The sequence below is a fragment of the Pimephales promelas genome, chromosome 14 (assembly GCF_988280905.1).
Source record: "Pimephales promelas chromosome 14, fPimPro1.hap1.1, whole genome shotgun sequence".
Lineage (NCBI taxonomy): Eukaryota > Metazoa > Chordata > Actinopteri > Cypriniformes > Leuciscidae > Pimephales > Pimephales promelas.
In genome coordinates this window covers 15,014,340-15,040,432 of record NC_142782.1, presented here as the reverse complement: position 1 = coordinate 15,040,432, position 26,093 = coordinate 15,014,340, and the positions used below count along the sequence as shown (strand labels likewise).

The window sequence follows — 26,093 nt, the reverse complement described above, 5'->3', positions numbered from 1 at the left end:
TTTCCTAGTGCAAAAGATCAATTATTATTTCTTCCGCTGAAGAACAAGACACACTGTGATCATTCTGAAATCATGATGGATAACATGGATCATCGGTTTTGAATAAAATGTCTGTGACAGCTTCAGCACTGGCTTCATTACAGCAAAATGTCTCACACCTCATTCTTAGAAATTGTGAAAATTATTTTAATGTAGCCATTAATGTAATGTTACTGAAATATTGTTGCCTATTTTTTATGCTGATAATATAATTTGTAATGAATGTGGCTTATTGAATTAGCATTTTCACTGGTGGTTTTAGACTTTTGGGCCTCAGTTTTGAAGCTTATTTATGTGAGTCAGCATTTCCTGTTACGTAAGATTTGAAAGAAACACATCTGATGCAGCATGTTGGTGTTGACTTGCAGCTACATGATGAGGGATGAGGGATTCTTGACTTTGAAAATGTCATGCTTCCAGGAACTTTCCCCAGGACAGGATGAATTGCTCCATTGAGGAATGCTAAAGATCATTTCAGGCCTTTGGCACTTTGTACCAATGACAGAAAATTCCATGACCTTGTAACTGGTGTTAAAGAGCACAGTTACATAAAAATGTCACTGTAAAAACAACCGGTCAGCATTTTTCAGTGTGGGACAAGACACTTGTGGGACAAGAAGCATCATTAGATCTGTTCAAGAGTCCTTTTGTGCATGTCAGCATGTCTTCAGCTCCTCCCATTATGTGTCACACACTTTTGTGGATTTATTAATATGCGTTGTCACTCAGCAGTCCTTTAAACTTCAATTAATTAATAAAATAGATAAAGAGCGTTTCTGTGCATATGTTCAGGGGAAGAGAGAGAAAATGAACTTCTCGCCTAATTGGAATTCACGGATTTGATTTGGAAATGAGTTTGACAACATATCATGACACGTTACTTGATTAATTCATCCCATTAATGCTGCAATCGAACACTCAGTCAAGTCAGTTTGAAACCATTAAAACAAATTCAGCCCTCATTTACTGTATCTTAGTACTGAATTACCTTATCTTGAATTAATAATGATACATGCTCCTAACGCCCTTTTGAAAATGCTTATAACCTCGCATTATTCATTCTGATATAATGGACAGTCTTGTTTTAGTTATTTAAGGGGAGCAGTGACTTGGACAGACAGATGTTTTGGTAATTAACAATCAACCACTGGTATTGCTGAGACTGTACATAATATGAAATCATAACACTGAATTTCACTGACATCTATTTTCACATATGAACTAGTGTGTACATGAAAATATAAATTGTATTTACTTACACGTAACAACACAACAGAAGCACTCATCTGTTAAGCAACAATGTGCAGAACCAAACAACTTATTTTAATGTGAGAATGTTGTTTTGACCCATTTCAGTGGAGTTTGACATATTTACTGGAATATTCCACTCATGCTACTTGTGGAAAATCCTGCTGTGATCTGATTGGCTGATTGAGTCCTGATAAGATCACCTGGTGCCACTAACTAATCATGCTTCAGTCTCAGCTTGTTTGTATCTAAGGCTATGTTTACATGGAAACGATTCTGAAGAGAAAACGCAAAAGTGGCGTTGCGTTATCACTTTTTATTCTGCGTTTAGACGAGCGTTTTGGGTGGGAAATCCGCGTGCATAGGTGACGCAAAAGTGTGTGACATTCAATGTAGTATGCACTCCAGGCGGCTAGGTGGCAATGTGGAGCACTGCCACACAACAACACCAAGTCCACGTGCCTGCGTACAACCTTCACTGTCAAGCAGACTTTTGCGTTTTTTCCCTTTACACGGGAACGCCGCGGTGGAGCGTTTTTAAGATTTCCACTCTGGAGGGTGTTTTTTAAGCCCCAAAAACGCCGTCGCTGTGTAAAAAAGTGTTTTGTTTTGTTTTTGTTTTTTTACGAAAGGCACATCCGATAAAATATTTTTACGTTTTCACCTGGAATCGTTCCCGTGTAAACAGGGCCTAAGAAGCCGTCTCTCCATTCATAGATGGTCTGTGTGAAAATGTTGCGTTGTTGACCATGAACCAACAATTAGCACCTAAGAAATGTCTACTCCTACATGTCAAGTATAATAAAATGGTAAAAGCAAATTGATGACTGAATGAGTTTTAATCAGCCTAAAAGTCCTACTAGTTTCTACACTACTACAGGCTGCAATAAAACCAACCCTTGGTAGGGACTCATTTTGTGCGTGTCCATATAGTTTGCCTTCATATTGGAAATAAAATACAGATGGAGTTTCAGCAGATAATTTGAAAAAAAGTCTGCAAATCAGATGGGGACATCAGCAAGGTCTGTTGCTAAAGTCTATTCAATCTGTCACTTAAGATAACAGATTAATGAAAAGCTTTACAGCAGCTAAAAAAGAAAAGCTTAAGCGACCATCTAGGCCACATTATCAGCCATAGGGCTTTCACTGAGACCAAATATGTCATGGACATTCAATGCCAACAGAAGACCTGCGACACAGATTGAATCTTCATGAATGTGTTAAGCATTTTACTTTAACAGTTTAATATTTATTATGCTGACATGCAACCAGGCTGGCCTGGTGATCCATATCAGCTCATTCTCATCCCTAGGCGTCATCTTACTGACGCCTTGGGAAGCATTTTGACCATGCTTCAATATCCGACGCTTTAGGCACCCAGTTAGATGACGCCATAGGATCGCGTCTAACCCTAACCTGTTAACCTGTCTGTCAAAATCGAACTAGCTTCCCACAGTGACCACAATTGTATCTAAAGAGCTGACTTTCAGCGCCTCTTTTTCTCTCTCTCACTGTCTTTCCCTTTTACGAAGAAACAGATGATCAACAATATATAGGTTGGGTACAACTGCATCACCTCCCCTCCTGGCCACCCTCCTTCCTGGCAGTTGAAGTGGATATCTTTCATTTTAACAGCAGGAGGGACACTTTACTGCCTGGGGACCTTATGCAACAGTCTTTTTTCTGTGACGTTTATATTTGCAGCGGAACAGTGGATGCTGCTTTGAAATAGAGTGCATTTGGACTTCTTGTTCTTAAAGGTCCGAATTTCAGGAAAACACGATAACACCTCAAATGACGCCCTTCCCAGATAGCACAAGGCTGTTTGATCTCCTATTTACATCTGGAAGACGTATTTTAAAGAGTGTTTGCTCATCTGCAAGACGTCTATAGGACGTTTCCTGCAGATGTCAAATAGACGTTTAGAAGATGTCTCTAAGATGTAATGATTTAGAATGCATGTTAAACTGACATCTTATAAACGCCTATTTGACATCTGACGTCCTATTGACGTCTTGCAGATGAGCTAACACTCTTAAAAATACATCTTCCAGATGTAAATGAGACATCAAATACCCTATCTGGGGTTTCACCATGCCGATGACTACCCTGCGTATGAAGTAGAGCCCAGCCGATAAAGGATTTTTAAGGCAGATGCCTATACAAATATATGGTGATTTAAAAATCTGATATAGCCTAGCCTATCGGCGAATATGTGTGTGTGTGTGTGTGTGTGTGTGTGTACGTATATATATATACACTGAAAACCCTAATAAGTTGATTTAACTCAATTGATTTGAGTAAACTCGTTCCCTCAATTTAATTGAGTAATGAGAACTCCCAAAACTTGCATAGTTAAGTTTACTTAACTTGGTAGTTATGTAGACTTGACTTAAATTGTTTAGTTCACAAAACTTGACGATTATTTAATGTACTTAAACAATAAAGTTCACTTAACTTAGTGTTAATATCAATTGTACTTGTATATTTAAGTAAACTCAACATGAAAATTTAACTGTAATTTTATTTCAAAATTTTAAAGCTCATATTTTTGACTGTAAGCTGTGTGCACACTGCACTTACATAAAACAATGAACAACATATTGATCCTTTGAGTCTTTATTGACCAAAATTTCAAATGGAAATGAGTCACACCCTGTACATAACTCTAAATGTGGCAACAGTATCCAACATTAAGTAGTGCACTATCAATTGTACAACTCTGATCACTTACACATTACATTTAAGTCTCAAATTTTTGTAAATGTACTGAACATGTACACGTAATGTACATTGTTTTTACATTTTACTTGTTTAAGCTTTATGAAATCACAGCAAACTAAGTAAAGCATAGTGACCATAGTCAGTGTCTTTGACCAAATATTTGCACAATATTACAGTACTGTATATATCTTCTGCAAATCATTTGTAGAACATTTCTCAGAGTGGTGTTAAAGTCTCACAGTCACATTTTTTAAACAAAAAGCTGGTTTGCCAGAGACTGCAATTTAGGCTTGAGAGAATACTGTCCCATTGACATTAGCACACGCTGGATTGGCAAGTGATTTGGGGTAATTCTGGTCTAGAGCGTAGATCAGACCGAAGAGGAGACACATAGCCTGTGGGAGGTCCTGCGTTTTTTCAATCACCACTTGTCCTTCAAGTATTATTCCAATCGTAGAAGTTAAATACAAGGAATTGGGGGGCTGAAGTTCAGTGTCCTCAAATAAGATGCCCACTGGCACATTAAGGATGGAGTTGCGATGATCAGACACCTAGTGAAAAAACAGACATAAATAGAATATTACGATCATTAATCAAATGTTTATGAATTCATGTTTCTCAGAACGTGCACTAGATCTATTAAGAACACATAACACTAACCTTAATCACAGAGTCACCATCATCTCCAAGCATGATAGGTTGTCCTCGAATCCCAAGGGTTCGGACCTCCGTTGGCTGGGCTGATTTTAAAGGAAAACACAAAATTCCATTAATGCCAACAATTAATCAATATATTTGAAGAATTTTTATACGATTAAATGCTGACAAAATTAAATGCTTTTAAAGGGATAGTTCCCCCAAAATGAAATTTCTGTCATCATTTAGTCACCCTCAAGTTATTCCAATCCAAACCTGTACATTTCTTTGCTCAGCTAAATACAAAGGAAGAATACATTTTGAAGAATGTTTGTAACCAAGCAGTTTTGGGCCAACATTGACTTTTACATGCTTAAAAAAAATAAAAAAAATACTACGAACATTAATTGTACCCAAATCTGTTCAATTACAAACATTCTTCAAAATATCTTCCTTTGTGTTCAGCTTTAACAAATACATGTATACAGGTTTAGAACACCTTGAGGGTGAGTAAAAGTTATCCTGTTAGTTATTTTAAATAAGACAAAACCTTTATTTATTATTAACCATTACTAACCTTTATTTGATTTAAAACGTTAGCCAAGTACTGACCAGGAGTCCCCCTTTTGGCTGTAAAAAGGTCAATGAACTGTATGTTCTGTAGAAGTAGAAATCCTGTTTTAGGTTTTTTCTGTTGAACTCAGATCTGAGGGGAGATAAAGAGAGATCACATAATCACATTAGTGTGCACATAGAAATGCTTTATTTCTTAATTAGGAAACAAATGTAACTTAGAGGCTAAGAAATATTTTTAACACGTTAAAGGAATAACTTAGTCCACTCAAAAATGAAAATTATCAAGTACTCATGCTCAAACAGTTTTGTGCATGGCTTTGTTTGTAGCCAAAAGTTGCTAGTTTGCATTGACTATAGTATTTTCCATATGATTAAATCGTTTTAATTAACTTACTGGTGACAAGCGTGACGAAACATCACTAATTCGTCCTAGCTATAGTAACAATGTTCTTAAAACTTATCTCAGACAGTCAATCAGAAATGTATCATGAAAATATTTGCAATTAACGTTAAAGTTACGGGTAAAACTGACAAAGTTTGCCCGGGAAATATCTATGGGAAAAATAACCCACATGGTCTGTGCAGTAGCTGCCATGTTTCTTGCACGGAAAAAGATCATCAAATGTGTAACTTAGCTAACTTATCTTGCTAGTAAAATAAGAAATAAGCTGTTGACATTTCAATAATCATACTATCACAAAATCATGAAGAAAATACCATTAATTGATGTCGAGGTTGTCAAAGTTTGACCAGAAAAAAGAAAAAAAAACATCACTAAGTTGACTGGTCTAAAGTAACATTAGGCTAAGTTAACGTTAGTTAACTATGATCTTTTGCAGAGAAATACACGATTACACAATTGAACTAATAAATTAAAGAATCGTTTGATATCGCAGTTATCATATCATCACAAAACCATCGATAAAACGTTATGTTGGAAAAGTTTGACCAGGAAATATTGTAATTAACGTTGGCTGCGTTCTCTTTTAACCGTGCAAGGATTTAAATAAACATATTTCAGAGTTAAAAAGTCGTACAAAATAACTTTATATATTAATAATTCTACTTACCGAGAATGTTACACAAAGAAAACCTCCCGTCTTGAGATTTGAACTTGTGTCAGCAGCAGCAACAGACGATGCGAAAATCACCGATTTTGAAATCCACCAATTAGTGCATTAGTTTTCTTGTTGCCAGGCAGAACTCCTTGCGTGGCCAACCGCATCAGAGCAAGATCAGAGAGAGACATTTTAATTAAACCGATTTGAAATGAATTTGATTTAACGTTAAACATAATGTGTCGTCGCTGTATTTCTGTAAGTTTGTATATTATTTTTTCATTGATACTTGGTTGGTGGCTGATGTGAGGAACTCTTTCATGCATTTTGTCACGTGGCATATGTGCACGTAAAATGTATGAGCTTGTATTTTGTTTGTTTTATTGTTCTGTACATGTTGTTTACTGCATAAAAAAGGCTACTGAGTGAAAACTGCAACCCACAGTATTACAAAAACACTTGAATACAGATATTAAAGTTTATTTATGAAGTTTAAAGTATCAGGATTTTTTTTTTAAATAAACGTTTATTTCCATTACGATCAATAATTGTAAAATGAAAGCCATTTGTTTTCTGGTAAAATAAGAATGACACCTTGCACTTGAAGAAAGCATGTATGAATGTATCATCATTTCACAGTAAAGAAATTTGTGAAAATGACCTTTTGTAAGTTTTAATCATTATTTTGAGTTCACTGCACTTGGAATCTTAAGTTTTTGTATTTTGAAGGTAAATTAGTTATTTGAACTTATATTTTTGAGTGACCCGGCAAAAATGCACAATTTCAAGTAATGTTTAGTCAAGTACACTTGATTGTTTAAGTAAAGACAACATTAGGGTTTACAGTGTATATATATATATATATATATATATAATGCAGACATGTGTAACAAAATATAAACAGATTTGCTTTAGGCTAATGCATTAACTAATGTGTACAAATGAGACCTTGTTGTAAAGTGTTACCCTTAATTCAATAATATTAGATTAGAGCATATATAGGCCTAATTTCTATTTTGATGAATTTGAAGAAAACGTGTGTTACTGAAATTTCAACAAATCTGAGAACATTGTGACTAAGAAATCCTTGAATTGTCTTTTTAAACTGAAGAAACATCTGAGAGGCAAATTTATCAAAAGTTTCAATTCACTTGTATAACTGATTCTAGTTTCTTTCAAATTGGAGATGATATTCACTATAACTTAATTCACCCTCAGTTACTAAAACTAAAAACTTCAATTAAAATTCGATTAAAATGTTTTGATGTCCCCTCACCACCACATTTATCTTGACATGTGGGGCACATACACGAAACACCGCGAGCCAATGGCAGGACAGCAGAGCAGTAATGATCCACGCGCGGTGCTGGAGAGCATCACCATCATCCACTGAATACCAACCAGAGCATCAGGCGGACGTGTCCTACTGACAACAAACACAAATACAAGGACGTGAGAGCTGGCATAAAGAACAAAACACTGACAACCCCGCTGCTAAAATTACTGCGTGTGTCGTCGGACGAACTGCACAAATAGGCTGTAAGCAGACCGCGAGTGTGCCACCCAAGTTCGGACCGATGTGGGGACCGCTGGGCGTTATTGTCATGGTTACGCCGTGAGAGGTAAAAAGGTCGTATTTAGAGTAACACTAATTTTGAACGTGACTGAAATCATGGGCTCTAGGCTCAGCCGACAAAACAGTCTCGACAACGATAATTTTTCAAGGAAGCGACGGAAGCATCTAGACAGCACGGGAGAGAGCGACCGGAGCGGAGACTTCTTGTTTACATCCCTGATGCTCAGGTCGGATAAGCTGCCGGGGGTTCTGAGGAGAGCCAACCACAGCCCGTATGTCAGACGAGTCGCATGGGTCCGAGAGATTCAGAAGCTCCTCCAGGAGAGGAAGATAGAAGATGCGACGGACGTGCTCAAACTGTTGAGGAAGGTGAGTGCAAAATCCAGCAGTGCTTAATAAACAAGCATCTGACACAGGCAGCTGTAAAACATGCATGAGTTTCTCTCTCTATCTCTGGTTGATTGGCATTGCATTTGTAGATCATGTAGCCAGTTGCAATCTCGGATGCAAATATTGCACAAGTAGCCTATACGCTCAAAGACATCATAAAATGAAATTCATGCAGAAATAACCTCTTCTATGGTAAACATATTCTCATTTTCTAAATTAAAAGTCATTCTGAATCTGATGTTTTTGTGGGGCTTAAAGTAACGTTAGCTCTGGAGATTTCATTTGGTGATTAGTTTGGTATAACTGTAATATATTATAATAATTCAAATATAATTTCTTAAAATTATATTATAGGTATAACTATTATAAAGTAAAACACCCCCCCCCCCCCCAAAAAAAAAAAAAAATAATATTTGAGATAATATTTGAATTTATGTCTTCCAAATGAAAGTCATTATGGCATAACCAACATGCAGGGAGCAATTTTATTGTCATGTGACCAGAAAACATTAAAATGTCCATTTAAATTCTCACGACTGTCAAGGTCAGTGTCTTTGTTATTTTTTTATTACGACCTTTTGAAGACATGTTTGTGACTCGAAATTCATTTTATTTCTATTTGTATGTATAGACTAGATAAATAAAATAAGTAAATAAACAAAGTAATAATAAGTAGGCCTAATAAAAGAAATAAAGTAATAATAAGTAATACAATAAATAAATTTAAGTTGTGCACAATCTTAGGTGCAAGGAAAACTTATTAATTCATTTTACTTGATGCTTGCACCACTTGACACTTCGCCTTTTTTACATTCTTTTTGTGTGTGTGTGTGTGTGTCTGTGTGTGTAAAAACTGCTATATGTTTTTTTGCTATAAATGTGCTATAAAACATATGAATGAAACTACCCTGAATACAAAAGTTATATTTCTAAAAACATGCCACATGTGTTTTAAACTACATTTCTCATGATCTCAGACATCCTCATGTGTCATTGACCCATGTATCTAGTAAAGTGAAATGGCATTTCCACTTCAGACACCGACTGTGCAGCTCACTTTGCAGTGAGTCACCTTGCAAAAAATCATTTCCCTGGATTTGTTGCTGCTATTATTTGTTGTCTAGACTCTACACAAACACCTAATACTAATGCCTGGATGCTTCTATGGTACATTTGTTCTGCCACAGTGTGACCCATATGCTCAAATTCAACACAGAATGCCAGTAGCACAGAACAGCAGAGAGAGCTGACCACTGATGACAGGAGGTCAGGAGGTCATTCGCTTAAAGGGAATGAAACCCCCCCTCTTTCAGCTCAAGTCTAGCTCACAATCTTTTTGAAAAATGCAACTTAAATGGGCATGGATGGCTGTGAGAAGATGGGAGTGGGTAGTGTGGCACGGCAGGGGAGAGGGGAGGGCGGGATAACTATCATCGGCCAGTGGCCCATGCATATCAACTGTCACTTAAAATCAGTGGTAAAACGTGAGGAAATGCTATTTTTTTATAGCTGGCAAAGTTCAAGTCTAATGAAATACTCTGACATCTTATTTTTGTCCTTTGAAAAGTAACTGAATGCCCTGCTACATAGGCCTATATTAGCCTACAGTAATCGTAATTCTACAGTTATAATGTCATTATAAAATATATATATTTGTTTATATACACACACTATAAATGCATATATTTCAAAATAATTCATTTTAAATGATTAAAAAGATATACTGCTCTTGCCTGGGTGAATAGTATTCGCTGAGTTTTGTTTAATTTTAGAGACGTGCTCCCGAAAAAAGTTCACGGAGACGGAGAGGCAGAAAGCACATCCTTTTTATAGAGCGCCGAAGTTATGACGTCACTTTGTTGGCCAAAACGCGGAAGTGAGTTAGCATTTTAGCACTTCTGGTTCCCTTACCCTAAAGTCTATGGGTTTTTTGAATTGGTTTTTGCTAAATTGCCTGAAATAAGGTCTGTGGTGAACAAAGCCTCTAAATATTTTCACGTTTTGATCTATAATATAAAACACATCCTAAACCTAAATAAAACCTGCTTGTGTTTTTTAAACCTTATTGTGTCTGCTTGTGTTTTTAAACTTTATAGGCTTCAAAATGAACTTGTAAATATTATCTTGATAGACAAAACGTGTAAGGGTCACAACTCTTTGTTTTAAAACAGATCATATTTTTTGCAATTTTCCAAAAGTCTATGGGGAAAACGCATTGCTTTTCGTTCAAAGACGTCATAACTTTGGCACTCTATTTTCTTTATTTTATAAAAGCACACTGTTTTTTATTGTAAGTGGACACATAAAAAAGTAGATATTTAACAGTTTATTTTTTCATATTTCTTAAGCCTGTATGACCATAAATAACAGAGTATTTTTAAGTCTATTTTAATGCTATGTGAAAAATTCCAGAAAAACGCGCCAGGGCATTTGTCAAATCCAGAGATTTAAAGGACCCGTTCTTCATGTTTTTTGAAGCTTTAATTGTGTTTACATTGTGCAATATAACATGTTTATGTTTCGCGTTTAAAAAAACACAGTATTTTTCACACAATTTACTTATCTGTATACTGCCGTTTTCACTGTCCAAAAAATGGGCCGATGGCTTCCTTGTTCTATGAAGTCCCTCCTTCAGAAATGCGTAACGAGTTCTGATTGTGCCAGCGGTTCCTGTGTTGTGATTCGACAGCAGCTTATCGCTCGTTGCCCGGAAAGGTCACGTATTTTCACCATTAATTGGAGATGCATGTGCTGATTGTTCTTGTAAAAATCTCAAACATATTACCATATCAATTTGTACTTAGAGAACATAGATGAAGAGAATCAATCGATTAGAACCTCTTCAAACACAACTTTTGCAGGATGTTTCACAGTGGTAAGCTGTTTATTTAGTTGTTGTCATACTTTTAAATGGTTAAATTGTAATGCTAAATGTTACAAACTGTTATATAAGCTTGTGCTATATGTTTTTTTTCGTCTGTCGAATTAACAATGGCACGAATTTTGAATAGTAATATGTTTTATAGAAATTCATGTGGGCGGAGATTAGTCAAAAGACTGTTCTAATTCAACCCGGTCTCACCCCAAGACGTCATATAACTGACGTTTTGGGACGTCTTTTGACCATACGTCAATATTCGCCTTTTTAGGGCCCCCTTAAACGTCGGTAGATGAGGTTATGGGATCCTAACTCTACCCCATACCTAAACCTAACCCTAAACCTAACCCGTCACCTAACTGACGTTAAAGGTAAAGCGTCAGTTGTATGACGGCCCGGGATCGCCATCTACCGACATTTAAGGGGGCCCTAAAAAGGCTGATATTGACGTATGGTCAAAATACGTCCCAAAACGTCAGTTATATGACTTTTTGGGATGAGACTGTGTTATCTAATTACATCATTAAATAAGGAAGTAGAGGGATGTAGTCCAAACTGGACGTTCCCTGTAGGCTTTGAAAGGGGACTTCTGTTAAATAAAATACACTGGAACTTTTGCTCATGTCATTCTCTTTGGGCCTCGAGTTAGTTCATGTAGTGAAACTGTGCAGTCCTTCTGTGTTGTACGTCACACGTAGGCTCACTGTTGGCCAACGCTGGTCATGTGTGATGCGTGTGAGGGACAACCCAGAAGCGCTGCGCAGTTACACTATGTGCTTGAGGCCCACAGAGAAGGAAACGAATAGTTGAATAAAATTGTTAGTTTTGTTTGATTTTTGTCTCGTCGATTGGGGGCATCAACACATACGTACCCATGTTCACGCATCCCCTCAACATCAGCGTAATTTGCTCGCTGCTGGCGACGGATGTGTGCAGAATATGGGTTCTTCCATGACTTCTTGATCTTAAAGGGATACTTTACCACTTTTTTTTGGAAATAGGCTAATTTTACAACTCCCCCAGTGTTAAACAGTTGAGTTTTACCGTTTTCAAATCCATTCAGATGTTTTTTCTGATATTTAGAAGAATATCAGTAACCAGACAGTTTCTGGTCTCATTGACTTCCATAGTAGGAAAAAATATATACTATGGAAGTCAATGAGACCAGAAACTGTCTGGTTACTGATATTCTTATCAGGAAATCGGCTGAATGGATTCGAAAACGGTAAAACTCAACTGTTTAACGCTGGGGGAGTTGTAAAATTAGCCTATTTCCAAAAAAAAAAAAAAAAAGTGGTGTATCCCTTTAATATGCAGATCTAGAAGGAATGGAAGGCTCACGGGAGCTGGTGACTTATGGCCAGAAAGAAACCACTCATCCAGCATGCCAAGAACGGCTCCTTCCTTCACGCGCTCTCACGGCAGCTGAAGCCTTGGATTGATTTCAAAGATCAACATTGTTGCTCAGAAATGGCTTACTGCACCTTTAACATAAAAAAAACACATTTATTCACTGAAAGAAAATCCAAAATGTAAAGACTTTTTTTATTATGTTGCATGGAGCAAAAAGAAAGGTTGACATTTTGTCTCTTGCTTTGTTAAAAGTGTTGATATGAGGGCAGAACTTGTCACAGTTAATGAGTTCCCGTTCTCCTTACAATCTCTTTCTGTTATCATACAATTAGTGTCAAAATATGAGGTAGCAATTCCTCATCTAATGGAGTTTAAAAAGTTATTACATTATTTTCCTCCCAAAGATCCATCCATCCAACTCCCTCTGACAATGTTCTCGTCTTTGCAGCTGCTCATCTCCTCGTTCCAAGTGAACTCAAATGCTGTTGCTTTGCTCATCTTTGTTTTTTTTTTTTATAGTCCTCTTTTCATCGTCTCCCTCTCTCAGGATGTACTTTTAATTAGACTGAGAATCTGACATCCCAGAGCAGAGAGCGTTTAATCTACACAGAGAGATAGTCTTGGATACCTATGCGGTGACAAGCATGTCACCAGAGATTCACAGTGTGGTCCTCTGTGTGCATTCTCAGTCTTTATTAAGGCTTTCTCCCATTAGCAAGAAACAGAGAATTTAAAATAGGTCTCATGTTTCAGAGCCGCTAACAGAGCCTAACACAATTAGAGTGGACTTGGAAGGAACTGATAATACAACATTGGATAACCCTCCGTACAACATTTACAAATGATGATAAATTGCAACATGTGAATTTAGCATATGCAGGATAATGATGATGCATCATTCAATATGTTATATGGGGAAATAAATGGAAAAATTTGCTAATATATTTGTTACAGCAAAGAAGACCCTCTAGCAGTTGAGTAATTGAAAGGGCGAAGGCCCTATTGTTTTCCTTGGGATTATTATTTTACTTAAAGCTGCAGTCCGCAGTTTTTCCTCTTTGTCGCCATCTCTGTTCGAAATCTTCAATTGCTATAATTCGCGGAATTATCAACTTTAAGTTGTAGTGAGCTGTAGTTCAACACCGCACAGCGTGGATGAACACAATGTTTGAGGAGAGTGTGAGGCTGTCAATCACCGTGCTGGTGTGGATACTGGCATTCAGATTCATTATTCTTTTTGGAAGTTTGACCAACATAATAATTTTCAACAGAAAATGTCATCTGAACAAGTAAGTAACATCCACTTTTGTTCAGGTTCTGACATTGCTGTAAATCGCGATTAAATTAAATCTAAAAACCGCTTATCACGCAAAACTATACAAACAAGTTCAAGCGCAAGGACAAAAGGCTATAAATCTCCACCTCCGGCATCCTCACTCGTAATATAGACAGCTAGCCGAGACTACTAGACTACTAGCTGTCTTCTTTATGGACAGATGTGACGTAATGACGCAAAGATATGCTCAAGTCTCCCATGGAAATCCACCAGTACCACTGGAGTTAAAAACATTACATGTTTTAAATCAAGCTATGGCAATCAGATAGCGTTGAACACTGGCTGGTTATGTATTTTCTCAAATATCTATTTTGGATAATTTTTAACCTAAAAAAAGCTACGGACTGCAGCTTTAATTTTAAAACATTCATATTTATGCTTTAATTTCTACACGCTTGAATTGAGTACTATGTAATTTACTATTACATTTAAATTACATTGTTTTTTTTCTGTAGTATTACACCACAAAATCATTTTTATCAGTGCAGATCCACAAAAACTTCTAAAATCACTGTATTATTAATTATGCCAGGACAGTAGTTGGCTATGTCACTTTGTAAAGAAACACTACTCGCCTACAGACTGAACATGGAGGCTCTGTCCAAAAGCTGCTACCTCTACCTCACCAAACTACATTTCAGACAGACTTTTGAGGCATTGAACGGTTTAATGTTATATAGAAAAATAGAGCTTTGGTGATAAATAAGCAAATATTTAAGGACAATAGTAATTTCTCGCTAAGAAATGACATCAAAAGTTGAAAACGTTGGTCAAAAACGTACATTTACACACAAACTGATGACCAACTGCAACTTTCAGACGCCATCTTTCTTTCTTCAGCTCAACTGTCACAGAATGGAAAGCACAGGATTGTGGGACATCAAAGGCAGTGAAATCTACATGCTATTTCAAAAATCGATTGAAGTGAAGCTAACTTTGGATTAAGACATGCCTTGATGCATTCTTACCTTGGAATGCATCCTCCGAAGGCAGCATTTTTCAGTTTTCAGACGCAACCGTATATTCCGTCACCGTTTTACACAGAGATAATAACAGTTTTGGTTTCAAAAACTTTTTTTTGAAACCTGTTTTCGAAAATGTGCATTTTTTTAGGCCCCAAATGCCGTTGCTGTGTAAATGAATGGCTAAAACGCATAAAAAGATTTCTGTTTTCATTAAAATCATGTCAACAACCCCTTAAATACCACATTAAATATTAAATTCAGTATCAGTTTATAAGATTACATATTGTTTTTGAACATATATAAATTACTTATTTAAATGTGCAAATAGACCTTAACATATTTGATTGTGATATTTTGATTGATTGTATGTGATGTAAATTCAGAGAACACTATTATTCAGTGACAAAAAAAAAAAAAATGTAAACTAAGAACTGGTGCTCAACCAACTGAAAAGGAGGTGGAATTAAACTTTAAAAGTTCATCTTGCTCGTAGAAAAGGTGCAACACTCACTATGGAACAAACGTGATCTTAAATTTGTTATTAAGCAGGTAACTTTTATGCACTTATTTTAAACCTGTTCAGACTTTTAAAGGTCAACTTATGCAATGGTAAGTTGACTTAATTTAAACAGAGGGGGACATCCTAGTCTGGGCTGCATGGGGGCATCTTGTCTTCCTCTAGATGTGTGTTGGTGACAGGACTGCTAGTGAACTCACATTGATGAATAATTCTTTTGGCATACAGAGATACCAGATAGCCGGACTGCATCTTAAAAAAACAGTTATCAGCCCCTGATCTTGATATAACTTGAGGCAGCTGTCTATCTGTGCTTGGTGTTTTACCGAAGTCTCTTTCTCAAAAGGCTTGTCATAGAGATCTTATAAGTCTTAGAAGAGATCTTAGAAGTTACAGTAACAGGAATTATTTCAAATCCTAAAAGGTTTATCTATCATTATTATGCCCCACTCACTAACTCCCTAACCTCTGAGGCCAATTTGAGATGACTTTCACAATAATGTCATTGTTTGTCTCAGTGTGTGTTGTTCATACTAAGATAAAATGGTTTGTTTAGGTAAAGAGTCATGCATCATTAGACACTCACAAAACCCCCCCCCCCCCCAAAAAAAAAACCGTCCATCTTGCCCACTCTTTGAGACGTGTATGTGCACATATCTGGGCCTACACATCTTTTTATGTGTTTTTTTTTTTTCATATTCTGCTCTCTTGCTGTCTGGATTTCATAGAAGACCATTGGTATTTACATTACTTGGACACAGCTAAATGAAAGTATAAATGAAAGTCTTTTATTAGCTTTTACAGACAATGCATAGCTTCTAATTTGCACCAAGGAAACCAACCAACACATGTTCATTGGAAAACATACCTATATTTACAATTCACTGCAGTTTCCAGTTGAAATGAACACCAGAGGCAGCAAAAACAAACAAACAAACATTTTAAAGCTAAAATTTCATGGTTGTTTCAGCAAATGCGATTTTATCTCATGCATGCTTTTTCTAAACACAACCGGTTGGGTTAGGGTAGGGTTTAGTGTATTGTTTTCCAATGCAATAGAAAATGAACCTTTTAGCACCACTCACTGAACTTTAATTTCCGAACTACCGCAATATACAACAACCAACATGATAAAATGTTGTCAGATTCACTTTCACCTGTTTCAGATTAAACTGAACACACTTTTAGTGCCACTCATTTGACATTTCACTTTGAAAGAGTCGTGAAAGGTGCACAAAGCAATGTAAAGTTTCAATCCAGCACTATCCAATATTCATTACGGAAATTCATGCTGGTCTAACCTGGGCTTTCCAGAAGCTGAAGTGACCCCTGTGCTCTTTTGAGATTCTGCACACCATAATGGGGGGAAAAACATGTTTGGTGCCAGATGGATGGAGAAGAGTATAGGGAACAGAGAGATGGGTAGGTGTGGGCGTCTCTTTCCCTGCAGCTAAACACATTTAAGCATGCACACTCCAACTGCACTGAGTGCAAAGACCTGTTCCATCCGAATATGCAAGTCACCATAGATAAAAGCATATGGTCTCTGAATATTAATAACCCAATGGAGGCCGTTTCATAATCCCCTCTCTGTTACTGAAAGTCTGTCTCAGTGAAACACCCCAATCTTGCCATTCTAGAGTTATTCTTGTCTATGTAAATCAAAGTTGCATTATACATTAAAAAGTTATGTTCTCAACTTTCCCGGTGGGCTGGTTGCCTTTGGGGACAGCCGTCAAACACAAATTTCGAAACAGACTAAATATACAAAAATTTAAAAAGGTGAAAAAGTTCCTAACATGCCTAGGACCATTGAAGCCACAATGGTGGAGAGTTTTCTCTCAAGTCAGTAAAATTACGAATCAAATCAGCTGCTGATAGCTAATTTGTTTAAAAATTATTAAATTTTAACATTGTTCTCTGTTTACTTTTCTTAAATTGAGAAAAGTGTTAGTGTTACAATTTGAAGTGTTAGATTCTTGCTAAATATCAGAAAAAATGTATTTATTTTTGTCAATTTAAAATCTGTTCACAAATTTCCTACAAACATAAATGGTCAACAACTGTAATTTATTGAAAGCCATTTGTTTTCTAAAAAACGTGCCGTCCTGTGTGTTTCAACGCCGTGGTCTACCGTACTGTGAAGCCGGAACAGGCTAACTTGCTAATACAATAACTGTGAACTCTGTTGGACAATAGGAGATGGGAGAGGCCATAGGACATATTCCCCTTCCAGTCAGACAGTCAGGATATTACAGCTGCAATTTTCTGTTTCCCAAAAAAGATGGGGTGTTGTGTTCGATTCTAGACCTTCGCGGTCTGAATCGTTCTCTCAGAACATTCAAGTTCAAAAGGTTGACAGTCAAAATTGTGTCTCAAACTCAACACAAGATTGGTGTCACAATATGATGTTTTATTAACAAAGTTCGGGAGAAGCACCAAAGGTGGCTCATCTAGATTGGCACATCAATAGTTGATTATCACGCTTCCGGGTTTCATGGGCGGGATTTGTCAACTTTGTGCATGTCCACTTCCGACGCAGTTCAACAATGGCTGAGACGAAGGCTATATGTGTCACTGCTCTGTTCCACTTTGTAAATCTAACCAACAACGCCAACCCTACGTAAGTTTTCATGGATTCCCGACTGAATTGAATATAAGGAAGAACTGGATTAAAACTTTAAAATAAAACAAGGTAGCACGTTTGTTTGCAGCCGGCACTTTAGTGAATCACACTAATTTACCAGGGATGCCGTATAAATAAACTTAGTGTAGTCCGTCATCAGTTCGCCAGCGAGATCGTGATTCAACGGAAGTGGCAGTGCACAAAGATCACTGAATCCGGAAGTCCTACGTATTAGCGTAATAATCCCCTATTGCCTCGCAATGGTTTCTGCTGTATTTCTGGCCCTGAAATACTTCCTCTGACAGTCAAGGGGCTACCATGTCCTGGTGCGGGTGGACAACACAGTGGTAGTTGCTCATGTAAATCACCAGGGCGGACTGCGTTCGCGCCATTTGAACAAACTAGCATAGCAAGTTCTGCTTTGGGTCCATGACAGTTCCTGTCCCACAGGGCAATTTACATTCCTGGAAGCATAAATTTTGGAGCAGATTTATTGTCCAGATGGGAGGTGACACACCGGGAAGCTCCATCCCAAGGTAGTCAGTCAGATCTGGGAAAGCTTTTACAAAGCAGAGGTGGACCTCTTTGCTTCACAACGCAATGTCCCCTCAAATACTTCTCACTGACTCCTCTAGCCCAGGGCACGTCTCTGTGCTTTCCTGCCAAGTGCTCTACCTCCCAAGGTCTGTCGACAAGGGTCTTGCATCTTGCTGATGGTGCCTCGTTGGCCGACCAGAGTCTGTTTCTCGGAAATAATATCCTTCCTCAACGCCTCGCCCTGGGCGATACCGAACAGAACGGACCTTCTTTCTCATGCGCTGGGGATGCTATTCCATACTGGCATAAGCTTTGGATCCTTCATTTTTGACCCCTGAGTGGGACCGGCTAAGAGATGCTGGATCTCAAGCTGATGTAATAGAGACAATTCAAGGACTCCCTCCACTAGAAAAATGTATGCCATTAAGCGTTGCATCTTTGAAAGGTGGTGTAATGCACATAATGCAGACCCAGTCTTCTGCCAGGTTATTTTAGTGCTGGGATTTCTGCAGGAAAGCAGGCAGATATGTCAACAGCATATGTCCTGCTAATCTAAGAGTATTTGTGGTCGCTATATGACGGGGTTTCAGAGGGGAAACACCCTCTGATGGCCCGCTTCATTCATGAAGTTAGGCGACAAAGACCACCCATCTAGGACTTAGCCATTGTCCTAAGCCCGACTATCTTCCCATATATATATATATTCCAAGTTCCAATTCAATCATGACAACTCTCTGCAAAATTGTTTTAGCATGTTATTGAATAATGTACTGTTAAAGGTGCAGTTTGTAATAATGACAGCTAGTGATCGAAATCAGAGATTGTTTTTTCCCCCACCCCCTACTCCTCAGACTCGATGCTCACGCGGGTAGCTTTTTTTGAGGACATGCAACATGAAGGAGTGCAATTTAAAATGAAAGCTGAGTAGACTCAGTAAGTTTATCCATGTTTTAATATTCATAGATTTCGACCCAGTTCGTTTGCTGGCTGCAATACGCCGTGTTTCCTGCCAACTGGCATCATGGGGTGTCGAAACACAATTGGGGGAACTGATAGTGGGTGAGATCTCACAGACCAAAACAAAAACAAACGTTTCAATGCGGAATGCATATTTTAAAGTAAATGAACTGGCTGTAAAAGTTTTTTTCAGAGAAACAATTATGTGAGCTTACCATGTAAATATCTGTAAATATTCCTAAATATGTGCAAACATTATGGTATATGTATGCTTTAGGAGACTGAAAGAGTTACACACAGCACATTTTAATGTATTTGGTCTTGGCGGAATAGATTTGTTATGTTGCTGCAGAGCAAGTATGGACTTGCTACTGCTAATTGATACACAGACACACTGCTGCGAGCATGTAAGATATGTACAGGCATGCATAACTCCAGGAGTGATCTAGGCAGGGGAAGAGTTTCAGAGGAACTCTGACAGTACGCTGGAGGACTAGCTTACAGTAAACAATGAACCAGACTATTTAAATGTTGAGAAAGCAAAGGCCAATCAGCTTGTGCCATGTAGTAATGATGTTGTAATGTTCGCTTACAGGCTGCTTGTAAAGGACCAGCCTGCGCCCTCTAGAGATTCATGACTGAACTAGATATTTTAATGTAGTTTATGGTTGTAATAGGTTAATAGTTTTCAGCATAAATTCTAGGGGTACAAATTTGAAAAATGTAAAAATGATGACATAAATATGAGTCATAATTATGAAATACAAAGATAAAATGATGACATTTAAATGACATTAAATCGAAAATGACAAAAAGTCAAAATTATTAGATATAGGGCCAGATTTACTAACAGCTTGCACCAGCACCCTCTTTTGCCATCACAAAACTACTATCAGGATTTACTAAAGAAAAATGTGCACCATAAAGTTGTTGACAGGGTCATTTTTGCGGCTGACCATAACCATAACCATAACATAATTTTAGTTGTAATACAACTTCACAATATTATTGATCATATAAATGCAGTCTTGGTAAGCATAAGAGACTTCTTTTGAAAACATTAAAAAAATCTTACCGATCCCAAACTTTTGAATGGCAGTGTATATATAGAGTAAATATGTAGTTTATAGTCGTAGCCTAATATTTTAATAGTTTTCAGCATAAATTCCAGGGGGTACCAGTTTGAATAAGGACAAATACAGTATAAACATGTATGTATGTAATTCAGAAGCATACAGTACATGATGAAACAGTCAGAAAAGGCATCTTGAGTCAGTGACTGATAATACGGTATGTGCTTTCTTTGTTTTCTCTTGTTCAGGACTTGGGATTAGAGGGTACATCACTCAATGATATCCTCTATAAGAATGCATCATTCCTTAACCTGGTGGACCCCATATCTCACGAGCTCCTGCTTTGTCTGGCTAGAGACATGCAGTGCCCAAAGAAGGTGAGTCATTCAGTTTCACTTGAGCATGATATTTCTTCACTATGTTGATTGCTACTCAGAGTAAATGAAAAGAAATGTGTGTACTGATTTAATGCAGCTATCAAATTGAGCTCACAAACAATTTAGTAATCCACACACATGGCTCACAAATAAAACACAAGACAAGACTGGGAACAATAACTAAGGCATCCTATTTGCATAACTAATGATAACTAATGCAACTAGTAGTGTTTCTTCATGTATTCATTTAAAAGCTAGTCTGCATTTCAGAAGGTTAGTTGAGTCTGTTCAATCAAATCATAAAGACTTGGTTCATTAAAATTTTAAAGGGATCCTTCACCTCTGGAAAGATGATTGTGTGTTTAAAGTGGGTCATTTATGTTGAAATGTGAAATTATTTTAGAATTTGGAGCTTTCTAGACTGAGAAAAGCTAGAAAATGTATTTTTGGCTTATGTGGATGAAAGACAACAACTCCCAGAATGCACTTGCTTCGCTGCACTACGAGGCCACGTGTTGAGTAGTTAACTACAAGTAGCGACGCTACTAACTTAACTACATTTTTCAGTAGCTTGGCTGTAGCTCAGTTGCTTTTTAAACAGTGTAGCTTTTCCAGTAGCTAACTACTTTTTGCAGCAAGTAGCGGTGTAGCTCGAGCAAAAGCTACATTGCGTTTCTCGAGCCTGCGCGAATCAGCGCGATGCAAGGATATTCTTCTTCTCGTTAGATTACAAACAATTTTTTTTGCCATTACCGCCACCTGTTGTTTAATCACGCGTCTTGCGGCTAACGGTTCACTGACGTAAAGTGGGTTGACAGTAAAACACCCATATTATGATTATCCATGATGGAGCAAGAGGTGACGGCAGATTTGGATGATGGAGAAACAACTGACGTTAATTACCCATGGTCTTATTTGTCCAAGTTCAATCGGTATTTTTGAGAAAATGTTCTAAATGCAATTTATGTTGGATGTATATTTTGTTCTTGCAATGTTGTAGGCTATTTGTTGCAATTTTGCACTTTTGACAAACAGTCTGAGATATTTGAGTGTTGTGTGTAATAAAACAAAACTCTATGAAATCATAATTGTATTGCATTGTTTTAAACACTAAATATTTTAATTAAAACATTCATCAGACACTTATTCAGTTATTTATAATATATAATTTATAGCATGTTATAATAATAATATGTAATATAATATTTATAATATGTTGTTCAAAAAGCAAAAGTAGTTTCAACGTAGCTAGCTACTTTTTGATAGTAACTTGTAGTGTAGCTAGCTACTTTTCCAAAAGGGTAACTTGACTGTAGTTTAACTACTTTAACGTACGAGTAGCTTGTAGCTTGTCAAACTACAGTTTCAGAGTAGCTTCCCCAACACTGCCGGTAACAGACACAGTTGTTAAACAACAAGTCTAGGCTACTAGCGAGTGTCCGTGATGAGTCTGCCCAAAAAATGTGTTTCGAGATCGCATATAGCACGGGAATTGAAGATTGGATTTATATCTGTTTTGCAAAAACACATTTATGTGACCAGGTGTAAATGGAATCATGATAAATCATTTACATTCTGTGAGTGAGATCCCACCCTTGAAAACAGGCGGGAGTCTTTAGCCTTTGGCCAAAAAATCCTCTGATGACGCAAAATGATGATTTTTGCGTCATCAGAGGATTTTTTCCAGACCAAATAAAATACATAAATGTGTCATCTCAGGGTAATATGAGGGTGGAAAGGATGGTAATTTGAAAATACTATAGGTTTTCTACTAATACAAAGCTTAATGCTAAATCCTGAAGTATCCCTTTCAGCACAATACTTGATAAACTCAAAACGGATGAGATTAAACATTATATTGTTGGCCTTATTGTAATACCTTGCGTCACAACCATTCCTAAAATGAATAAATCCTCTGAAAGATTTTCAAGGTGTTGTCTGACACACTGTGTCTGATTTTGCTGATATGCTGAAAGTATGATATGACTGAAGATCAGAAAAGTGTCAGTGCACCTTAAGTCAGCCCTACAGCTATCCAGGCTCTTTGAATCAGCACCAAAGGGCATTCTGAGTCTGATTTCCTTTTCTTGCTGAAGGCTTGATTTGTAAGCCATACCTGTTGTAGTCCACAATAGAAACTAGCATTCTGATGAAAACTAAAGTCTGCTTGCTTATCTCATATTCTTGTCCATTAAAGATTATCTATAATATTATGATTTTTTTTTTGATGGTACTCCTCCCAGTGATTAATATACTGTAGTTGCATAACCCTGAGACTGCTGCTGGGTATGAGAGTAGATGCATTAAATGATTTCCTGCTGCAGGAACACATTTTTTAAACATGAAGGCAAATGTGCCGCTGCTCCGATATTACAGCAATAGTAAGAGGTCCCTTCAAACAAATAATCCACAAGCATTTGTTCGTTGTACCCAGGTCTATATTTTGTTTAACAGTAACTTATTGTCAGGGCAATTAAGTTAATGCAATGATAGAATAACCATCTTATCTTGAAATCAATTGCTGGGCCGAAACTGAAAATAGGATTGGCCGCAAGCTGAAACTGAACTGAACATGGCTTGAAAGGGATAAAAAAAAAAACATTTTTAAATGTTTTATTGGTATAATATGGTTATATAGGCTAATACTTTTGAATATTTCATGCATTTTAGTGATGCACCGAAATTGAATGTCTGGAATGATTTAACTTAAATAGCTCTTGTAAATTAGGATAGACCGGGACTGATGAAGATGAGGGTAGACCGACGATGACAAGCAAAAAAGGATATAGGGTGTCATGAAAGTCTTGCATGTAGGTGAGAAATAGGACCAGACAGTTTAGTGAAAGTGTGGGCTTATATGGTCCTTTTTAATTGGTGACAGGTGCAGGTAATCAGTGGTGAGTTATGCTGCGTTCATGTGCTATGGTGGTAAATACCAAAAGCCGACGTGGAAAATGCACATGAACATCCCCTCATGTGGTATTTTCCACTGGGCAACTCGTAGAATATTTTGATGGACGAGTTGCCGAGATGAGATAACCTTTGATCTTTTCAAAATAGAGTTGTGAATGGTAAAAATATATACTATTCATGATCTAGAAAATATACAGCATATTACTTTTGAGTTTTGATAAATCATTTTCTTGCTGTTGTAGATGACTTAAGCAATCTAAAATAGTTTAGCTAAATAACAGGTCTGGATCTCCATTTTTTTTTTTTACCATATTACGACAACAAAAGCACTTGAACGCAACACACTGGTAAATATACCAGTTCACAAATGGAAAATATCCTACTTTCCATAGCACGTGAACGCAGCATTAGAACGGAGAGGTGGAGTTGCAGGGTCTGACGTTGATTGGTATGGCTGGTTTTATGACTTTTTATCACGTAATTTTGACTTATGTCATAATCATGAGGAACCAAAGCATGATTTTATTTTCTAATGTGGAGGAAATGGCCTTTCATACAATATACCTTAAGAATCTGGCATACTTTACAGGGACTGTTGGCTAAATTGTGAATGTCTGCAACACACATGCCCAATTATAATGCACTTCTCCATCTTATGATCATCTTTTAAATAAATACATTCACAAATATTTCATATAAAATTCCACCGGTGGAAATAACTTTCAAACATTAAATGTAGACAGACTCACTTTTGTGAATGTGGTGTAGCCTATAAGCTTTGTAAAAATCACATTCATTTTGTGTGCACTTTAAGCTGGTTTGCAATCTAAATATTACAGACAAAATTTTGGAGGTTGTGAATTGAATTTGCACCTCAGCATTTTGCGTTACAAAGACAAAAAGTTATGGGCATTGGTTTCACAAGGGCATTAAATGCTGTTGGTTTAACATCACACCTGTTCCAGCATAAATATTTGATAACATGATTTATTCCACCACCAGTTGGAATAAATCATTTATTACCTAGGGCACGTTCAAGTTCAAAACGGTGCGCAACGTTTTGCTACGGTTTCCTAGTTGAACGTCATGTTCCCAGGAAACGGTGTGCAACGGTGTGCAACGGGGTTTGAGATATGTTTTCTCTCGTTTGGTGGGTGTGTCAGAACTGCAATCCAATCAGCAGCAACATGTATATAAAATACGCGGTATTAAAGTGAACTCGCACAATGGGTTAAGGAAAATAATTTACAAATGTGTTCAATGCAGATCGCTATATGCAACAACTGAGGATATTAGAAGATATGTTTGTCGTTTATTGTAAAAATATAGGATATCAACATGATGTAGTTTATTATATTTTTTAGCTTCATTGCAAGTGTATGACATTTGGTATAGAAATAAAAAATGGTAAGTGCTTTTCCTAAAAATGAGAAAGAAAATAGGTTATTAAAACATTATGAAATACAAATAAAGTTAGTGTGTGAGGCTAAACAGAATGTGTTTTAGTCTGAATTAGGTAAGATGTGTTCTTTCAGTTTCCACAAATCCCTTCACTTGATTGGGATGTTCTCTTGTGTTCTGGGCGGCAAGTGCAGTTACTGTAACATCGGGTATATTTTGTAATATTAAACACATATTTATACTGACTTCATCAGGCTCCGAAAATTCTTCACAAAGAACACAGAGAATGGCCTTATCGGGCTCCATAGTTGCAACTCTTCCGTCATCAGAACGGGGTGTTCAACGCATCACTGTTTATGTTTAAAAAACATTGTGCAACGTTTTGTCCGGGCTGAACGCAGCCCAGATTTGTATCTCTAAATGTGAAACCATCACCTCACTTTTGCCAGTGGGAGGTCCAGAGATTTCCATCTAAGCAGGGTACAAGTTATTAATAGAAGGCAATAGTGAAATTTTGGTTTAGAAATTCTGGTTATATTGTGACATCAAAATCCAGAGCAGTGATCCACAATAATGCATTTTAATATGTTAATGTTGATCCACAATAATGCATTTTAAATGTTAATAAAATAGTCTTTCTTTAAATTAAAATTAATGAGTTTTTCAATTTAATTTAAAGGAACAAAAGTGTCACATTCAGTGACAACTCTCTTATACACTTTATCGAGATACTTGTAGACAGCACAGACAGAGACAGATTGACCTTCCAAAAAAAGCTCATTCGTTTAAAGATGTTTAATGATTCAAAGCTTCAGACGGCCATCTTTGCAAAACCACATGACAAAAAACACAAAAAAAAAAACACACAAAGCCTTTATGGATTATATAGATGACTGTTTTCAGTCTCAGAGAA

General features: G+C 37.0%; 1 protein-coding gene and 1 long non-coding RNA gene across 3 annotated transcripts in view; one reads left to right on the top strand and one right to left on the bottom strand.

Moving 5' to 3' along the window:
* Positions 1-3,890: 3,890 nt before the first annotated feature.
* On the bottom strand, positions 3,891-6,544 carry LOC148973699 (uncharacterized). The gene is made up of 4 exons (XR_016146482.1): positions 6,294-6,544; positions 5,225-5,353; positions 4,672-4,751; positions 3,891-4,562 (listed from the first exon to the last, which is right to left on the bottom strand). It is a non-coding gene; the product is annotated as an uncharacterized LOC148973699 (long non-coding RNA).
* Positions 6,545-7,629: 1,085 nt separating this feature from the next.
* Positions 7,630-26,093, top strand: part of lrrc75ba (leucine rich repeat containing 75Ba) — a 37,003-nt gene continuing 18,539 nt past the window's right edge. Inside the window, exons 1-2 of one of the 2 annotated variants that reach the window (XM_039680404.2) lie at positions 7,630-8,226; positions 20,738-20,866. In XM_039680404.2, the coding sequence (XP_039536338.2) occupies positions 7,954-8,226; positions 20,738-20,866 (402 nt within the window). In that variant the 5' untranslated portion in view covers positions 7,630-7,953. The remainder of the gene's footprint in view (positions 8,227-20,737; positions 20,867-26,093) is intronic. The other variant, XM_039680403.2, reaches the window with a different exon arrangement.